Source organism: Lynx canadensis, chromosome B4 (genome assembly GCF_007474595.2).
Source record: "Lynx canadensis isolate LIC74 chromosome B4, mLynCan4.pri.v2, whole genome shotgun sequence".
Classification (NCBI taxonomy): domain Eukaryota; kingdom Metazoa; phylum Chordata; class Mammalia; order Carnivora; family Felidae; genus Lynx; species Lynx canadensis.
In genome coordinates this window covers 123,444,075-123,464,888 of record NC_044309.1, presented here as the reverse complement: position 1 = coordinate 123,464,888, position 20,814 = coordinate 123,444,075, and the positions used below count along the sequence as shown (strand labels likewise).

General features: G+C 43.6%; 1 protein-coding gene across 1 annotated transcript in view; it reads left to right on the top strand.

Annotated features, from left to right (window-relative positions):
• LOC115518783 (putative tetratricopeptide repeat protein 41) overlaps window positions 1-20,814 on the top strand; it is a 64,135-nt gene that overhangs the window by 39,296 nt on the left and 4,025 nt on the right. The window contains exons 6-7 of the mRNA XM_032593801.1: window positions 19,326-19,473; window positions 20,468-20,620. Coding sequence (XP_032449692.1) covers window positions 19,326-19,473; window positions 20,468-20,620 — 301 coding nt within the window. The remainder of the gene's footprint in view (window positions 1-19,325; window positions 19,474-20,467; window positions 20,621-20,814) is intronic.

Genomic DNA, 20,814 nt, shown 5'->3' with positions numbered 1-20,814 from the left:
AAATCAGCTGGTAATCTTGAATTCTGTTAGCCTAAGTGTTATTCCATTTCATCAAACACCTTCAAGCAGGTCTGAGTTCCCTGGGCCCCACTCCAGTTACATTCAATAGATGTTTGCTGAATGGATGCACAGCTATTCCTGGCAGTTGGCTTTTTGGGCCTGCCATTTCTAGAAGCTTCCATATCCCTTGTTTTGGGAGCCAGTACTGACCCTCAGCCTCTGGTGTTTGCCTGTGGTGGAATCAGGATCTGGAGGGCTGAGCACAGGAAGGGAAGTGTGAGCTACTCACTACCTGTTCACCTGCTACCTGCAGGTGACACTGTGGTCATGGTAGAGGAGCAGCCTCATTTCACCCTGTCTTTACCTCACTCCCAGGCCCACATGCTGTTTGGCAAAGAGTCTCCCTTCTTTCCGACTGGCAATCGCTATGGCATCTACTATAAATGATTTCTTGTTAAGAGCAAGGACTTTCAATCTGACAGAACTGGCCTGGCCTTGTGAAAGGTGCTTAACTTTCTAAGACTCAGTTTCTCACCTGCAAAATGGGGATAATGGTAGTGTTTACCTCGAGGGTATTAAAAATGCTAAGTATACCTAACGTAAGGTGCTTAATACAGCGTCCGGCACAATGATAAGCACCGTGGTGGCTGTGACAGCTAATTGCCAATATTTCCAGCCCCTCCACCCACCATGGGAAGCACTTTCTGGTCCCTTTATTGGGGAGCACCTTGTGACCCGTTCTGTCCAACGAGTTGTACGTGGCTACTGGCAATGTTCAAGATGGCGGCTGGTCTGTCAGTCCTGGCGTGAGCAGACCTGGATTTGGAGATTCAGCCAGGACCGTCACTATCTGTGATGGCATGATGAACCTTTGCTGTTTTAAGCCACTGAGATTTTGAGGTCGTTTGTCCACACAGCACAATGTAGCCTGTCATGAGAGAAAAGAGCAGTACAGAAATGTCCACCAGAAAGTCTGTCCGTGAGAACTGTGCTGAACTTTGCACAGATGATGCTGTGGTCAGGCCATTCCTCCCGTCTCATGTTAAGTGGAGAAGCACTGGAATCGAGTCAGAAAGTTTGAATCCTGCTTCTCCACTCACGTGCTGGCCAGAGACCAGCCACCTGGCCCCTCTGACTTTAAGTAATTTCATTTGTCATATGGAGATCGTATTAGGGTTCTCTGGAGAAACAGGACCACTAGGATTAGTTCTCTATCTCTTTCTATCTCTATGTATCTCTCTATGTGTGTATCTCTACACAGATATCTAGGAAAAAGATTTATTGTGCGGTTTTGGCTCACGTGATTGTGGACATTGGGAGGTCCCAGGATCTTGCCGTCTGCAAGCTAGAGGTGCGGGAAAGCTGATGGTAGTGCTAGTGGGGACCAGGGGAGTCAGTGCTATAATTTCTAGTCTAAGTCTAAAGGTCTGAGTGCTGAGAAGACAGAGGTTCCAGCTGGAGCCGAGGGGAAGATTTGCCCTTCCTCTGCCTTTTTTTTTTCTATTCCGGCCCTCAACAGATTGGATGAGGCCCGTCTGCAGTGGTGAGGGCAATCTCCTTCACTCAGTGGACTCATTCAAGTGCTAGTCTCTTCCAGAAACCCCCTCACAGGCACACTGGGAAACAGTACCTGACCAGCTCTCTGGGCATCCCTTCGCCCAGGAAAGTTGACATGAGAAATTATATGGGAAAATCACAGGGATTTTCATATCCTTTCATATCTCACAAGGGTATTTTGTACAAAGATAAACTTAGGGCACCTGGGTGGCTCAGTCGGTTAAGCGTCCGACTCTTGATTTCTGCTCAGGCCATGATCTCATGGTTCATGAGTTGGAGCCTCACATCAGGAGGCTGTGCTGGCAGCATGGAGCCTGCTCAGGATTCTCTCCTGCCTCTCTCTGCCCCTCCCCTGTTCACGCTGTCTCTGTGTCTCTGAAAATAAATAAATAAACTTAAAAAAGACAAACTCAGTGTTTTTTATGAAAATGTTTTGTACACGTTAAGCATTGTGTTTAATACTCTAAATCTTGGATGCGGGGTAATATTTGTCCCAGTTCTCTTTCTCTCTCATTCCCCACAAAAATGCCCTTGCCATGCTCAGTGCAAGGAGGAACTTTCCTTCCTCTTCCATGGGTTTCTGAAGCAGGTGTGCCATCCAGCCATGTGTCCCATTCATCTTGCGAGAAAAAACATCAAGCAGAACATTTTAAATACTTCTATTTTTAACTTTCAAGGATAGGTATCTTGAAGTTCTTTTTTTTTTTTTTTTAAGTTTAGTTATTTATTTTGAAAGAGAGAAAGGGAGAGAGAAAGGGAGAGAGAGAGAGAGAATCCCAAGCAGGCTCTGCACTGCCAGCACAGAGCCTGATGCAGGGTTCGAACTCACGAACCGTGAGATCATGACCTGAGCTGAAATCAAGAGTCAGATGCTTAACCGCTTAACTAACTGAGCCACCCAGGCACCCCCTTGAAGTTTTTAATGAAACCAAGCCCTTCTGTTTTTAAGCAGGTTGTTTCTGGGTAGTAAGATTGGTTGGAATCATTTCTCTTTGCTAGTGAAAGCATAGTAAACTTGGCTCTAACATCCAATTTGCCATTAATTTGCTTAGCTCCCCGCGGCCTAGATGAGACCCAGGTGGCAGGTGAACTTCTCCAAATTGCGTGTCCTCAAATTTTGGAAAGTGCTTATTTATGTGGTAGCCGTGGTATATGTTTAACATAGAAAAGTGGGTTACAAATATTTCTTTGGGAGAGGGGAAGACACCATGAAAAATGAGCATGCTCCGTAGCTTCTCAAAAATCTGGATCAGTGATCACAACTGTAACTAATTCTTTGGTAAATTCAGACTGACTTATAAGAAGATGCACTTTGGGGGCACCTGGGTGGCTCAGTCAGTTAAGCATCCGACTTCGGCTCAGGTCACGATCTTGCAGTTTGTGGGTTCGAGCCCTACATTGGACTCTGTGCTGACAGGTCAGAGCTTGGAGCCTGCTTCAGATTTTGTGTCTCTCTCTTTCTCTGCCCCTCCCCACTCGCTCTGTCTCTCAAAAATAAACATTAAAAAAAAAATCAAAGGAGATATATTTTTAATATTTCAGGTTTTTTTTTTCAAGGTACTATTTCATTGTGTCTAATTATGGCCACAGAGCTGTTATCTACTGTATGTTTTATTTTTTTAATTTTTAAAAATTTTTTTTTTAACGTTTATTTATTTTTGAGACAGAGACAGAGCATGAACGGGGGAGGGTCAGAGAGAGAGGGAGACACAGAATCTGAAACAGACTCCAGGCTCTGAGCCATCAGCACAGAGCCCGACATGGGGCTTGAACTCACAGACCGCGAGATCATGACCTGAGCTGAAGTCGGACGCTTAACCGACTGAGCCACCCAGGTGCCCCACTACTGTATGTTTTCATACACTAAGAAGGCAGACGCATTCAACTGTCATTGATTTTTCAATAGGTGTGGTCACTCCTGTCAGAGAAAGCCGTCCATATACCTTTCAGAACCCAACAAATCACAAGAAAACACATTTCCACCGAATCTTAGTTCAATACTTCCAACGGCAAACCACTTTCTCGAGGGTATTTGAGGAGCTGCCGTGGCATTTGAAAATGAGTGGCTCCTGGGGGGGTTTGTGCAGCTTTCTGTCAAGTCCTAGGTAAGACGTGTCCTCTTTATGTGGCGTTTGGGCAGATTTCGTTCCTCCTTCGCCAAACACTGTGTTCGGATACCCATGGCTCCTTTCAGCAGGGCACATTCATTCACTTAGTCGTTCGGCAACCCGTTCGTTCATTCGGATGGGCCCATCATTCGGCACCAGTTTCTGTGGCTGATGGATTCCCAGCGTTGCTCCATTGGATCGTCTGGCTGTGCAGTGTTCTCTTCCCTTCTTGAATTCACATGGATTCCTCTCAGAGCGGAGGATTCCAGAGAGAGAAGGACTTGTAGTCGGGCAAGGACAAAGGATTGGCCATATTCTCCTGCCAGACCCACCTAATCTCCTCCCTTTCCTTTCTTCTCCCTCCTCTCCACCCTTCTCCTTCTCTTCATCTCCCCTACTTTCTTGTCCTCTTATGTACCCCTTTGGCAGACGTGTATCATTGACCCACTCTGTCTCCCATGTTCTTGGAGGCCCCGGGGATGCAGGAATGAGTGAGATCTGGCTCTATCTAGCTGGGCAGATGTGGAGCCAGAGAAGAGCTACACATGGGGAACAGTGCTTCGCTAGAGCAAAGACCCAGAGCTGGGCACGCTCGGGACAGGGAGGGGCTTGCTCTGCCTGGTAGATTCGGGGAGCCTGCCTAGAGGAGGGGCCTCCTGGACAGAGACGCGGCAATGGCTTTGACTGCTTAAGAGGGACAGGTTCACATCTATCTGGTGACCTACCAAAGTCGTAGTGGTCAAGGAGTTTATGAATAGGCTAATGGAATGGGGCAAATCGAACAGCTTCCTTCAAGGCATGAAATACTAAAATGACTCACATGAATTCATTGTGTTACAAGATCACAGATTCTGTATCGAAGATCCAACACCTGAGCTTCTGGACATGGCTGCACCTCATCCACTACTGGAATGTGTTAGCAGAAGTCAGATATGATGCTGCTGGGGCCTATTTACTCACAGTGGCCAAGGTTAAAGCTGAGAAGTGCCATAAAATGAGGAAGAGACATACACCGTCAGGTATAGTGAGTAGCTAGGTTTCCATAGTCCATTTCGCTGGGATGTTAAGTGGCCAAGAGTTACTGTTCTCCCGTTTCCTCATCTAATTCCAATCACTCCAACAGACCTCCCTGTGTGTTCCTACCCACAATGTAGGCCACCAATGTCTGAAGCTAGGAAATGGGGGGGAAAGTGTTAATTCTGAAATGGCTCCTCTGTATCGTCTTGCTGTGGCTGTTTCCTATGCATTTTTTTCTTTCTCTATTTTCTCGTGGCTTCAACCACACTGCTAACATCTCCCTCCTTGATCTGCATTTGCAGCCTTGATGTCCTTTTAGAAGGTCGGTGTATGTGACCCCTTTCCTGAGAGCCACCAACAGTGTTGCTGCTCGATCAACAGCTTTCCTGAGTGACCAGCTGGGTAGTTCAGATGACATAGATGCAAATCCGAATTATTTCGGATACTCCCTCCCAGCTTGTTCTTTCCGTGTTCCCTCCATCTGCTCACAGTGCCCCCAGCTCCCTCCGGTGCCCCTCACTCGGCCCTGGAGACACGCCATTGCTGTCGAGGATGGCTTCGATCTGAATTGCAATGGCAGTACTTGGACTTGCTGCCTAAGGGCTTGGATCTGGACAGCACTTTGGCTCATATTTCTTCCCTTTCTCCCTTGCCTGTCTCTCTCTCTCCCCCTGTATTTCCGGGCTCACTAAACAGTAATAACATTCATTCATTCTTTCAACAGATAGTAACTGCGCACCTTCTCTGGGACATTGGACTCACTGGGTGCTACTGACATCATCAGTGAACTAGTTCAACGAATTCAACACTAGCTCAAAAATGACCCCTGCTCTCATGGTTTTGCCGTCTAGTGGTCATAATAACAGATCTTGAGCATTTGTCACAGGCTAGGCTCTAAGTTCAATTCTTTATATGTCTTTTGCTTGATTCACGTCAAATCTCTGCAGTCCTGCTAATGCCTTGGTTGAAACTCAGGAAACTGAGTCTCAGAGAGGTGAAGCGAGTTGCCCAAGGTCTCCCGGGTAGTTAGGAGTGGATTTGGGCTGTGGTGTTCCAGCATCCCTTTTGGTCCTTAAGCATGTAGCCTTTACCTGTATTCTCACTGCCACGTATGAGTTATGTACCTTTGGAATTTCTCCGATCCACTAAACCCTCCGTGTGGAAGGACCCAAACGATCCTCCACAGATTCCAGTGTGTGGAATAAAGCCAGGATGCCTCTGGAATTGCATCAGTGCTTAGGGCTGTAGGGCGGAGGAAGCAGGGAGGGGGCGGGAGGTGGTGTGGGGGGAGCACTGTATGTCACAGGAAGTTGGAAGCTAGCCCCCAGAAGAGATCTTGAGGTGGGGGTGAAAGTCCTTCCTGATGATGTCACCCTGCTTGTCGGCACATGGTTGTTATGGTGATGGAAAGGCCTGGGGGCTGGGGGTTGCCAGTGGGAGGAAATCACCTAACATTTCAGCGTGTGAGAATTTTCTGGATGTAAATGAGCCTAGTTCAGAATGTGTCCCTTTGAGTTAGGCTGGAGACACGTGCAGGGCTTTCTGGTGATTCCATAAGCATGCTGCTCTGAGCTGCTGCTGGGTAGTCTCTGCTTACTCCAGGCCCCGGGGGGGGGGGGGGGGCTCCTTAGCAGGGGGTCCCGGCCTCCATCACTGCTGCCTTTGCCACCTTCCACCTTCCTCATCCCTCGTGTTCAGTCTTGGCCGATTCCCGTAGATTTTACTTGGGAATATGGCCTCTTGCATCCTCTCTCTCATGGCAACCGGGCCCTCATTCCCTTTCTCTCATCAGTCTTCATAAAGCAAAGCAGAGTCAGTCTATGGCCATTTGTGTGTATGTGTGTGGGGGGGGTCTTCCTGAAGTCCTCCCATTTGGGTTGCTGAAAATAGAAGTCATAATGTTACAGCAAATACTCAGCGCCCAAGAAGAGACAAGCCCACGCACTCTCCGGGAATCAGAAGAGACTGTTTATTGCCCACGGGTGCTGGCCCAGCAGAGTCACCTCCAAAGGCTGAGCCCCGAACCTTGGCATTGGCCTCCTTTTATGGCTGGGAGGGTAGGGGGTGGAGAGACAAAAGAAAAAGGGGAGGGGGCCCTTATCAGTGGTGTTATCTGGGCAGTTAGTTGGTGGAGGCAGCAGGCAAACAAGATTAGGAAGCCAAAAGTATGCAAGGGAAGCCTCGGGTATCTGGCTAGCCCCTTTTATCTTGTTTTTACTAGCTTTTCTTCTCAATAAGACCAGCTACTTGTCACCAAAGTGATAGAATAGCCTTTGATTCATTGGAATGGGTTTAATGATAGCAGGAATCCTGTATAATCGTCAGAGGAGGCTTTCCAGGGGTCTGGTTGCTGTCTGGGCCTCCCCCAGACATGGCTTTTCCTACCGTGGTTATGTAGCCACACGCAGTCCTGAGACATTCTGCCCTCCTAGGGTGCTGCTGGAGGCAAGACCCTTAAGCAGGAATGTTCTTTCAGGCAGGTTTTTGAGAAATCCTGTATTAGGGCTGCGGTCTCAGGAATTGCTTGCCACTTCAGCCCTGTCCTCCCTTCTAATAAAGAGGTCTGGGCAAGCATGCTTTGCCATGATTACGAGCTGATCCTCTGAATTAATTCAAGCGTTCACTGAGTGCCTGCGTCGTGGTGAGCCTGGTGCTAGATGCCAGGGACGCAGCAGTGGACAAGACAGACAGGGCTCCTGCCCTGATGGAGCTTATGGTAGAGTATAAAACAGACCCTACTGAGAAGTGCAGCTGAGGGAGCGGTACACGGTGGTGGTGGCCCTGCCCGGAGCCCGGAGCAGGAGGTGTGGCCTTGTCTCAGGAACTGCAGAAGACACTTTGAATAAGTGACATTTCATCTGAGGTTTGGAGGAGGAGTGAGAGCTGATGGGACAGAGGGCCGAGGGAACAGCATGTTTGAGGACCCTGAGTCAGGGGGAGAGTGATGAACCTGAAGAATTCAGCAAGGCCAGTACGGGTCCAAGAGAGGGTGGGCAGGTTCATCAGCCTGATGGGGGAGCCGACGGGTGTGTGAGGTCACTCCCCACCAGGAGTCTGTGGCTGCAGCTCCGGAAAAGAATGCGTGCCCCGCCCCCATCCTAGGGCCTGCCGCCGGACTGTGTGCTTTGGCTCCCCCTGGTGGCTGTGATGAGAACCAGAACCCTAACTTGCTTGGTTGGTGGAAAAGACGCCTGCCTGGCTGTGAGTCTGGAAATCGCTTTTGCCCCTTGCTTCCTGCCTGTCCACTTGCTGCCTGGGTTTGCCCTTCCTTGCGAGATGCCTCTGGGCAAGTTACATCTCTGACGGAAGGCCGGTAGGGAGGTCTTTGAGTCTAGAGGACAATGCCATGGTCGGGTCAGGTTTTACAGATTATCTGTGTGATATGATCAGCTTGTTTTTAGCTGGAGTCCTGGGTCACAAAAAAGTGGAGAGAATCCATTTCTGGCTGCAGTTGCATTTTTAGACAAAGTCAAACACCAGAAGAGACAGACTAAAAACAGATGTGGCAGAAGGACTGGTCCCAGAATGGCTCCATGTTGGCAGATGGCTGACTACCCTCCCAGGTGGCAGATGTGGTGGGTTGGGGAGAATCATGTTGTTTTTCAGGGTCAGGCTTTCTTGTTGGAGCAAAGGGTAAATGCATCACAGTGCAGGATCTTGTCAGAAGGTTGTAGTAAATGGGACAATATCAGCTTTTCATGAGTAATGTATGATGTTTTGCCCTCTGATACTTTTGGAAACTTCTAAATATTTTAGATGGAACAAATCATTTATTACAAATAATTTAAAAAATAGCTCAACAGAAAAATAAAAAGAACAAAAGACAATTTACAGTAGCCACAGGAAATATGAAATATCTACAAATAAATGTAACAAGAAATGTGTGGATCTTTATTTTTATAAAACTGTTTCAGAATTATAGAAAATAAAATTTTAGTATATAGGGAGACATACCATATTCTTGGATAGAGCAACTCAATATTGTAAAGCTGTCGGTTCTTCCACAATTGATTTATGTACATAAGACAATTCTAATTGAAATCCCAATGGGATTAAAACATTTCTAAATTTTCAAAATGATTTTAAAGTTCTTGGAGAAGAAGATATGTGAGAGTAAGAGTTTAAAATAATGAGGGCAATTTGAATGTCAACTTATTTAAACATATTATGAAGCTGTATTAACTTTAAAAATGCTACTGGGAGCAGAAATAGACAGCTCAGTGGAACAAAATAGAAAGCTCAGGTACGGACTCAGGTATGGATATAAAAAATTAGTAAGTGATAGAAACTTTTCAAATTAGAAAGATTATGGAATAAATTGAATAAATAGTGCTGTGATAATGGTTCACTACTTGGTAAGAAGTTAAGTTACCTGAGCCATTACACCAAAATAAATCCCAAGAAGATTAGAGTTAAATGTAAATTAATGAAATTTTATGTTAAAAAAAAACTATAAGAAAATGTTGGCGTCTAAGCAAGAAAGCAAAAGAGTAAATCACAAAGAAGACAGTCGATAAATGTGTCTAAATAAATTAAATTACAACATGTAAATCAAAACAAAACAACACAACTCAGAAAATTAAAAACACAATTATAAGACTAGTGATAACTGGCAAAAATATTTGTGACATACGTGGCAGGCAAAAGATTAATACTTTTAATAAGTAAAATGCTCTTAAATAAAATAATGAACCCTTCAATAAAAGTAGGCAAGATCTTGAGCAGGCCATGCAAAGAACATTTTTAGTTCTTGTCTGACTTTACTTCTTATCACTGATGGATATATATATATATATATATATATATATATATATATATATAGTTTTGAGAGTGAGAGAGCGAGAGAGTGCAAGTGTGTGTGCACGCATGCGAGCAAGGGAGGGGCAGATGGAGAGGGAGAGAGAGACTCCTAAGCAGGCTCCACACCCAGGGTGGAGACTGATGCAGGGCTAGATCTTACCATCATGAGAACATGACCTGAGCTAAAATCAAATGTGGGACATTTAACTGACTGAGCCACCCAGGCACTCCACCAAGTTTTGAATTTTAATAAGGTCTGACTTAATCAGTATTTTCTTTCATGGGTTATGCTTTTTGTGGTGTATTTAATAAATCATGACCAAAACCAAGGTCACATAGGTTTTTTTTCTGTTTCCTTCTAAAACTTTTGTAGTATTTCATTTTATATTTAAGGCTATGATCCATTTTGACTATGTGTTTTGCGAAAGGTGTAATATCTCTGTCTAGATTAATTTTTTTTTTATACGGATGTTCAGTTGTTCCAGAACAACTTGTTAATTAAGACTTCTTCCATTGAATTGTCTTTGCTACTTTGTCAAAGATCAGTTAGACATCTAGAGAAGATTTATTGGTATTGTATTGAATTTATAAGTCAAGCATCTTAACAATGTTGAGTCTTCCAGTCCCTCAACATAGAATCTCTCTCAGTTTATTTAGATCTTCTTTGATATCCTTTATCAGAATTTTGTGGTTCTCTGCATATAGATCAAGTACATATTCTGTTACATTTAGGCCTAAGTTTCTCATTTATGGGGTACTATTATAAGTGGTATTGTGTTTTAAATTTCTAATTCCAATTGTTCATTGCTGGTCTATAGGAAAGCAGTTGGCTTTTGTATATTAACCTTGTATCCTGCAACCTTGTTATAATCACTTACCAGTTCTACGAGTTTTTTGTTGATTCTTTGGGATTTTCTACACAGACAGGTCTATCATTTGTGAACAAAATCAGTTTTATTTCTTCCTTCCCAACATGTATATCTTTTATTTCCTTTTCTTGTCTTATTGCACTAGCTGGGACTCCCAGTATCATTCAGTAGGAGGGGTGAGAGGGGATATCCTAACCTCAGCTTTTTACTGCCATCAGTGGCTCACCAGCCACCATCACCTCTCACCTGGCCTATCGTAATGGCCTCCTAACTAGTCCTCCTACTTTCATTTTTGTTCCAAAAAAGTTCCATTTCTGTTTAGTAGCCAGAATGAGCTTTTAGGAATATAAACCAGATCATGTCACTTTCCAGGTTAAGATCATTCCAGAGACCTGCTGCTGCACCGATACTAAAATCTGAACTCCTCAGTTTAATTTATAATCGTTTGTATAATCTACCCCCGACATGCCTAGGTAGCGTCATCTTATAAGAATCTTCCTTTTGGCCTCTAGATGCCAGCCACTCTGGCCTTCTTTCTGTCCTTCAAGTACATTCTGCCTTTTGGCCTTGGCACCAGCTGTTGCCTCTGCCAGGAATGTTCTTCCCACTCATATTTTTGTAGTACCAGTTCTTTCTGGTTATTTAGATCTCAGCCAAAGTGTCACTTTCTCAGAGTGGCCTACCCCATCTGATGTTATACCTAGTCATTCTCTATCTTGTCAGTGGGTTTTAATTCTTGGCATAGCTTTTACTGCTACCTGACTTTGTCTAGTTTCCTTTTTGTTTTTAAATTAATTAATTTATTTTTTATTGTCTGTCTCTGCTCCCTGCTGCCCTCTCCTCTCTGACCCTCCCAACTGCTGGGATGTAAGCTCCACGAAAGGAGGACTCTGCCTCTTGCGTTCACTGCTGTGTTCCTGGCACCTGCAGCAGCACCGGGCATGGTGTGGCTGCTGAATGGCCCCTTCCTGTGTCTCCACCCTGATCCTGAACCAAACAGCTCGCTCTCTCTGCTCTTCAGTCCCCTAAGCACCTTGCTTTTTCCTGCCCTAGAGCCTTTGCATTGTGCTCTTCCTCTGCCCAGAATTTTTACACCCTCCCTCCCTCATTTTGCTGCAACAGCTTCTATTCTTTTTTAAACTCTCAGCTCAATTGTCATTTCTATGGAGAAACTTCCCGTAGTTCATATCACCATCTCTTTCATGGTTCTTTTCATGGTTTGAATTTATATTCATTTGTATGAAGGATAAACTGTCTGGATGTAGCCCCACTTAGCAGGATGGCTTTCTTATACTTGGTGTGTCCAGAACCATATTGAGGATGACGCACGTCCCACTGGCATGCCACATGTGATGGTAATGTTGATCGCATTTTACTAGAGCGAAATGGATGTGGGGCTGTCACCATTCACACAAAATTTTAAAAAGAAAACTTTACCGGGGCGGCGGGGGGCATCTTTATACTCCATTTTTAAATCTGTCTGAAACCATGGCTTGGAGCCAGCAGAGGAGGCTGTGGCTGTGGATTCCAGTGCAACCATCAACACTGCTATTCGGGCAGTAAACTTTACGCCCATTCCAAGCTGTAAATGTTAGTCGCACCCCCCCCCCCGCCCCATAAAGAGACCATTAACTTAAAAAAAAAAACACATAATGTATAGGATGAGCTCAAGTTTATTTTTTTTTGAGAGAGTTTATAAATAAGTTTATTTATTTTGAGAGACAGAGAGCACAAGCAATAGAGGGGCAGAGAGAGAGAGAGAGAGAGAGAGAGAGAGAGAATCCCAAGCAGGCTCTGAGATCTGCTCTGAGCCCGAAACAGGGTTTGATCCCACAACTGTGAGATATGACCTGAGCTGAAATCAAGAGTCAGATGCTTAACCAACTGAGCCACCCAGGTGCCCCTCAAGTTTATTTTTAAAAAATGTGTATGGAGCATCTGGGTGGCTCAGTTCAGCTCAGGTCATGATCTCGAGGTTCATGAGTTTGAGCCTCATATCGGGCTCTCTGCTGTCAGTGCAGAGCCCTCTTTGGAGCCTTTGTCATCCCACCTGTCTCTGCCCCTCTCCGTTCGTGTGCTCTCTCTCTCTGTCTCTCAAAAATAAACATTAAAAAAATGTGTTTGGATACATGCAAAAGATCAGAGGTACATACAACAATATGTTAATGCAGATTATCTTTGAATAACGCAATTATGAGTGATTTCTTCTTTGTACTTTTCTATATTTCTCAATTTTCCTATAATGTACACATACGAGTTTTATAGTGAGAAAAGTTATTTTCTTGTCTATCCCAACTATATGTTTGTGCTAAGTAAATGAACATGAGGATGTGGTCAGTGGCAGGAATGGTTCATGAATGAAGACTTGTCGGAGCACTGAGATTGTTGAATTGAGTGTGGAACATAGTGAATGAACATAGTCCATTCCCACCTGAGCCCTTGACAGGTGGGCTGGACCTGGTAATCCTCATAGAATTTGCAAGACCAAGCCGGCCCTGGACAAGGGCCCATCCCTCAGCTCTTTGTCCAGACCACCCTCGGCTGCTCTAAGCAGCTACTTACAGTTCGTAGATTCCTTTGTCACTTGGCTTGACCCACCAGTTCTCATACCCACCTTAGGTCCGTTTGCTTGGATGGCCACTGTGGACGAGAGTCTTGTCTCTCTCCCTTGACTCTGATTTAGTTTTAGCTCTTGGACTTGAAGCACTACAGCTTTGGTTCAAAGCCTCCTGGCCTCTCTGTGGTGCTGAGGGCTGCAATGCTTTTTGTTGGGAGCCTAGGATATTGTCTGACACATAGTAGATGTTCAATAAATGTTTGTACTGTGCACAAATAGTGATCCCTGGAGAAGTTGGCAGAAGGAAAACAGGAGTGTGTTCATTGGCTGGGTGGCCTATGGCGTGAGTGATGGAACAGATGAAGAACAAGGAATATATTTTTGTCCAGCAGATTAGATACAATAATTTGAAATGAAACAGTCGTCAAATGTAGAAGTTCATATACTGGGATGTTTGGGAAGAAAAATTCTGAAAATGATGACTTTGTAGTACCATGTATTTAACTGAATCTTCAAGTTCAAAAATTCTGTGTATTTTCATTTGTATATAATAGGGTATAACACACACACACACACACACACACACACACACACACACACAGTATGTTCCTTATTTGGTCCTTTTAACATTTTGTTCTTTCTGTCAAAGCCAGTAATTCAAGATAGTTACAACAGAGGGCAGAATTGTGTAAGTAATTTAAACACCTTTTTATTCTTGCCTGACAATGCCCCCCAAGTTCAAATTGCAGCATTATATAGACTGCACTATAGAAATACTCTTTGACTCTCTGGTTTTCAAATTTTACATATCAAAAGATCATTTAAAAGCATTAGAGTTGTTGTTTATGTCATTGTTTGAAATACTTGGTAATATATGTAAACATTAATAAAAGCAAAGAGCTAATCCCTTGAGAGAGAAATACTGAAGTGTGGATAATGTGTTTAACTCCTGTGTCAAGATTAAGTATTGGATGCTCTTTGTTCCTTTCTGAATATGCTTTAGGTTTGTTTACCTTTCTTTCCATTCTAGTGCTGGAATGCAGGCTTTTTGAGGTTACCACCATGGACAAATGCCAATTAATGTTCTTTATTGCGAAATTTCTGAAGCTTATGGGCAAGATCAATGAAGCAGAAGGATTATTCTTGACGGTCGAGAACATGTTAGTGCAGGTAAAGTGGGAAATTGCTTTATTTTTTTAAATTTAAAAATTTTTAATTTTTCATATAATTTATTGAATTTACATCCAAGTTAGTTAGCTTATAGTGCAACAATGATTTCAGGAGTAGATTCCTTAGTGCCCCTTACCCATTTAGCCCATCCCCCCTCCCACAACCCCTCCAGTAACCCTCTGTTTGTTCTCCATATTTAAGAGTCTCTTATGTTTGGTCCCCCTCCCTGTTTTTATATTATTTTTATTTCCCTTCCCCTATGTTCATCTGTTTTGTCTCTTAAAGTCCTCATATGAGTGAAGTCATATGATATTTGTCTTTCTCTGATTGACTAATTTCGCTTAGCATAATACCCTCTAGTTCCATCCATGGAGTTGCAAATGGCAAGATTTCATTCTTTTTGATTGCCAAGTAATACCCCATTGTCTATATATACCACATGTTCTTTATCCATTCATCCATCGATGGGCATTCGGGCTCTTTCCATACTTTGGCCATTGTTGATAGTGCTGCTATAAACATGGGGGTGCATGTGTCCCTTCGAAACAGCACACCTGTATCCCTTGGATAAATACCTAGTAGTGAAATTTCTGGGTTGTAGGGTAGTTCTTTTTTTAATTTTTTGAGGAACCTCCATACTGTTTTCCAGAGTGGCTGCACCAGCTTGCATTCCCACCAACAATGCAAAAGAGATCCTCTTTCTCCGCATCCTCACCAACATCTGTTGTTGCCTGAGTTGTTAATGTTAGCCATTCTGACAGGGGTCAAGTGGTATCTCATTGTGGTTTTGATTTGTATTTCCCTGATGATGAGTGAAGTTGAGCATTTTTTCATGTGTCGGTTGGCCATCTGAATTTATTCTTTGGAGAAGTGTCTATTCATGTCGTTTGCCCATTTCTTCATTGGATTATTTGTTTTTTGGGTGTTGAGTTTGTTCTTTATAGGTTTTGGATACTAACCCTTTATCTGATACGTCGTTTGCAAATATCTTCTCCCATTCTGTCGGTTGCCTTTTAGTTTTGCTGATTGTTTTCCTTCGCTGTGCAGAAACTTTTTATTTTGATGAGGTCCCAGTAGTTCATTTTTGCTTTTGTTTCCCTTGCCTCTGGAGACGTGTTGAGTAAGAAGTTGCTGCGGCCAAGATCAAAGAGGTTTTTTCCTGCTTTATCCTTGAGGATTTTGATGGCTTCCTGTCTTACGTTGAGGTCTTTCATCCACTTTGAGTTTATTTTTGTGAATTGTGTAAGAAAGTGGTCCAGGTTCATTCTTCTGCATGTCGCTGTCCAATTTTCCCAGCACCACTTGCTGAAGAGATTGTCTTTATTCCATTGGATATTCTTTACTGCTTTGTCAAAGATTAGATGGCCACTAATGTTTGTGAGTCCATTTCTGGGTTCTCTATTCTGTTCCATTGATCTGAGTGTCTGTTTTTGTACCAGTGCCATACTGTCTTGATGATTACAGCTTTGTAATACAGCTTGAAGTCCGGGATTGAGATGCCTCCTGCTTTGGTTTTCTTTTTCAAAATTGCTTTGACTATTCGGGGTCTTTTCTGGCCCATTAAGGATGATGTTAGCATTGGGTCGTTCATATATGGCTTTTATGATCTTGAGGTATGATCCTTCTATCCCTACTTTCTTGAGGGTTTTTATCAAGAAAGGATGCTATATTTTGTCAAATGCTTTCTCTGCATCTATTGAGAGGATCATATGGTTCTTGTCCTTTCTTTTATTGATGTGATGAATCACGTTAATTGTTTTGCAGATATTGAACCAGCCCTGTATCCCAGGTATAAATCCCACTTGGTCGTGGTGAATAATTTTATTAATGTATTGTTGGATCCGGTTGGCTAATATCTTGTTGAGGATTTTTGCATCCATGTTCATCAGGGAAATTGGTCTATAGTTCACCTGTTTAGTGGGGTCTCTGTCTGGTTTTGGAATCAAGGTAATGCTGGCCTTATAGAAAGAGTTTGGAAGTTTTCCTTCCATTTCTATTTTTTGGAATAGCTTCAAGAGAATAGGTGTTACTTCTTCCTTAAGTGTTTGGTAGAATTCCTCTGGAAAGTCATCTGGCCCTGGACTCTTGTTTTTTGGCAGATTTTTGATGACTAATTCGATTTCTTTACTGGTTATGGGTCTGTTCGAATTTTCTATTTCTTCCTGTTTCAGTTTTGGTAGTGTATATGTTTCTAGGAATTTGTCCATTTCTTCCAGATTGCCCATTTTATTGGCATATAATTGCTCATAATATTCTCTTATTATTGTTTTTATTTCTGTTGTGTTGGTTGTGATCTCTCCTCTTTCATTCTTGATTTTATTTATTTGGGTCCTTTCCTTTTTCTTTTTGATCAAACTGGCTAGTGGTTTATCAATTTTGTTAATTCTTTCAAAGAACCAGCTTCTGGTTTCATTGATCTATTCTACTGGTTTTTGTTTGTTTGTTTGTTTGTTTGTTTTCTATATCATAATTTCTGCTCTAATCTTTATTATTTCCTGTCTTCTGCTGGTTTTGGGTTTTATTTGCTGTTCTTTTTCCAGCTCCTTAAGGCATAAGGTTAGGTTGTGTATCTGAGATCTTTCTTCCTTCTTTAGGAAGGCCTGGATTGCTATATACTTTCCTCTTATGACCGCCTTTGCTGCATCCCAGAGGTTTTGGGTTGTGGTGTTATCATTTTCATTGACTTCCATATACTTCTTAATTTCCTCTTTAACTGCTTGGTTAGCCCATTCATTCTTTCATAGGATGTTCTCCAGTCTCCAAGTATTTGTTACCTTTCCAATTTTTTTCTTGTGGTTGATTTCGAGTTTCATAGTGTTGTGGTCTTAAAATATGCACGGTATGATCTCGATTTTTTGTACTTGCTGAGGGCTAAATTGTGTCCAAGTATATGCTCTATTCTGGAGAACATTCCATGTGCACTGGAGAAGAATGTATATTCTGCTGCTTTAGGATGAAATGTTCTAAATATACCTGTTAAGTCCACCTGGTCCATTGTGTCATTCAAAGCCATTGTTTCCTTGTTGATTTTTTGATTAGATGATCTGTCCATTGCTGTGAGTGGGGGAGAGACTCCACCTCTTGGTGGAGGAGAGTGACATTGCAAAGGGGAATCAGTACGGGTTGGCATGGGGGGTTACAGCTGTTTTTGCAATCTACCACCATGGCTAGAAGATCCAAGGTCACCTTGGGCAAGCCACTTCTCCTCACTAGATCTCATCTATAAATCCACTTTGATAGTAATAGTTCTCATTTGTTGAATGCTTGTTATGTATGACACTTTATGCTCATGATCTTTTATCTTCAAATATACCTGATGTGGTATGTATTGCTACCCCCATTTTATAGACGAGGGAACTGAAGGTCAGAAAGATAGAATAACTTAAACTACTTCAGCTCCCACAGCCAGCAGATTTGGAGCTGGGAGTTCAAGCTAGGCCTGTCTGACCCTAAAGTCTGTCTGCAATAAGTCCTCACTATACAGAATCTCTTCTAGCATTGACGTGTATGAAGCTATAATCCTTGATATACAGAGTATAGCTTCTGAGGCACCCTCATGCAGGCAGGACTGGTTACAGGCATGCTAGGACCTTGGTGAGCACAGGATACTAGGGAGGGAACCAGGGGCACTTAGGTGGGTTCTGGGACTGGCCCTCCAAAGCCAGCTGGGCAGTTCAAAGTACAGAGCTCCAAGGAATTGAGCAGACCTTGGCATGGGGTAGACAAGCGTGTTTCCCCAAGGAGGTCAAACCAGCAGGAGGGGTGGGGTCCTGCTGAAAAGAGATGCTTGGGGGTAGATCATTGTCCTTATCAGCAACTTTGATGGGGACCCACCATAGCTCCAGGCTTCTGACAAGAGTCAGGCCGGGATTCAGGGCTCAAGAGAGCAGATAAAGGGAGAGGGGCAAGGATTCCAGCCTGGCCAGAGCTCATACATTCAAGAACTGTGTACTGAGCACCTGCGATGCACCCAGGGCTCTGCTGAACCCAGCACAGTGAACAGGAGAGTCACCAACACTGCCCTCTAATGGAGATGACAGGTAACACACAATGATTGCAGGTTGGAATAAATACAATGGAAGACACAGAGGAGCCATAGGTAGAGAGCTTAAGCAGGGGGAGGGTCTGCCTCTGAAGGGTCAAGAGGGCATTTAAGCTGAGACATGTGGTCCTGGCAAAGGAGACAGCATGTGCAGAGCCCTGTGGTGGGAAGGGGCTTGGCCTGTGCTAGCCGTGGGAAGAGCCTCCCTGAGCAAAGGGCAGGAGGCAGCTGGGCCCGAATTGTGTCGGGCCTTGGGCAAGCATTTGGATTTTTTTCTCAGTGAGGGGGAAGCCGTTACAGAGAGTTAGGCTGGGGATGGCATCATCCGATTTCTGTTTTGAGACCACTTTTGCTGCGGTGTGGAGAATGGACTACATGGCGGGTGAGAGGGGACATTGGGAGATTGGGTACATGGCTGTATCCCTCCCTGATGCCCAAGTGAAAGACGTGAGGCACTGGGTGAGGTGGGGGTGGGGCAGTGAATGTGGTCCCACTGATGACGGGAAAGATGTCTCTTGACAGTTTCATGGTAATCCTCTATAATCACAACTGAATTCCGTAGCACAGGGAGTTAAGTCTGATTTTCTTTATTGCCACCAATGCTGGACTAATGCCTTCTGGGAACATTGTTGGGGCTTTTTCTCTTCCTAACAAAGTAGGGCTTAGAAAATCCTTTCTGCATTTTAGGACTCTGTATTAGTGTCAGAATATATAACTCTCAATAAAGGAGCAAGAAGCTGGGCCTTTGCAGAAGGTACATCCCCAAGGCAGTGTGTATCTAGGGATAGCTCATGATTTCTTAGTTGGATTTATAGGGCTAATTCATGTGCTTCTTGTTGTAAGCTTTATCATTTTATTATTACTGCAAGACTGTGCTGGCTGCCTTCTGTAGGACTTGGCTACCACAGTGATGATCCATATTCTTACTTAATTTCTGATCTATTTATTTGCAAAACGGTCTCAGAATTCGGTTCCAATCTGTTGTCTTAGCTCTTCAGCCTTGTAATTGCTGTGCACACACAAATTCGTTTATGAAAACCAAGCCCTGTGCAATGTAGGCCAGGAACTGATTTATTAAGAAAATCCTGGCTATTGGCAGTGATGAAGAAATGATGTTAAATGCTCTGCCTCTTGACATCTTAACTCTTTTGTAGAATAAAAAAACCTTAAGCATCGTCTTCTTTGCCAAAATGTATTCTCTGCAGGCAGAGTGCTGAACAACCTGGTAAAGTCAGCAAGTGAAAAGTACTTAAAAGAAAATCATATTTTGGAATGTGCTACTGAAACTTCCAGCTTTTTGGACAACAACCCCTGTGACCAGGCTACCATGAAATACACCGAAGGTGTTCTGATGTAAACACGAATTTTTTTCTTGAAAAATTATTGTTTTCTGTACTAGTTTTTATTGTTAAGATTAATATTCTTTTTTTTTTAAATTTTTTTTTTCAACGTTTATCTATTTTTGGGACAGAGAGAGACAGAGCATGAACGGGGGAGGGGCAGAGAGAGAGGGAGACACAGAATCGGAAACAGGCTCCAGGCTCTGAGCCATCAGCCCAGAGCCCGACGCGGGGCTCAAACTCCCGGACCGCGAGATCCCGCGAGATCGCGACCTGGCTGAAGTCGGACGCCCAACCGACTGCGCCACCCAGGCGCCCCTTTTTTTTTTTTTTAACATTTATTTGTTTTTGAGAGAAAGAATGTAGCCTGAGTGGGGGAGGGGCAGAGAGAGGAGGACAGAGGATCCGAAGCAGGCTCCACACTGTCAGCACAGAGCCCGATGTGTGGCTTGAACTCACGAACCGTGAGATCATGACCTGAGCTGCAATCAAGAGTCGGCCTCTTAACCAACTGAACCACCCAGGTGCCCCAAGATTAAGATTTTTAAGCCACACTTGTTAATCCATTTTCCATCTAACTGGGTGAAGAAATGCTGAATGTTAGCATTTCTATCCTCTGCTTCTGTGGTTCTCAACCAGGGGTGACTTTGCTCCTCGGGGCACCTCTGGTAATGTCTGGAGGCATTTGGAGGGATTCTTACTGACACCTAGTGGGTAGAGGCCAGGATGATGCTACACATTATACAATACACAAGACAGCAACATAGTACCTAGCCCAAGTGTCGATAGTGATCGGGTTGAGAATAGTGTCTAGTTTCTTATAAGATATTCACTTATCTCCTTATAAGTCACTGTGAAGGTCTTGAATCTCTATATTAGAAACTGCTCTGCTGTTCTGTTTCTTTCTGTATAAAATAAAAGATATTTGTAAGAATTACCTTTGATAGTACAATGAAGTAGCCAATAATATCGTACCCAGTAAAGACACACATGCATTTTATTCTCAGATTTGCTGCTAGAGACACGTCTCTTGCAAAAATGAGACTTCAAGAATGCTTAAATATCAGGAGAAGTTTGTTTGGTGAGAAAAATATCCTAGTTGGAGAAATTATGGAATTTTTAGCAGATTTACTATCTTTTCTACCGGAAGAGAGTGAAAGGTAAGTTTATACCAAATGTTCCAAGTAGCGTGTCTTCTCTCCCCGCCCCCCCCGCCCCCCCCAAAATACCAGTGGCTGGGAGGTCTGGGGTTGACCCATCAAGGGTGCCTCACTTCTCTGACTGCAGCCTTGTTCAGAAACCTGAGAGTTCTCTCCCTGTTTGTCAGGACACTGACTGTAATGTATTTGAAAGG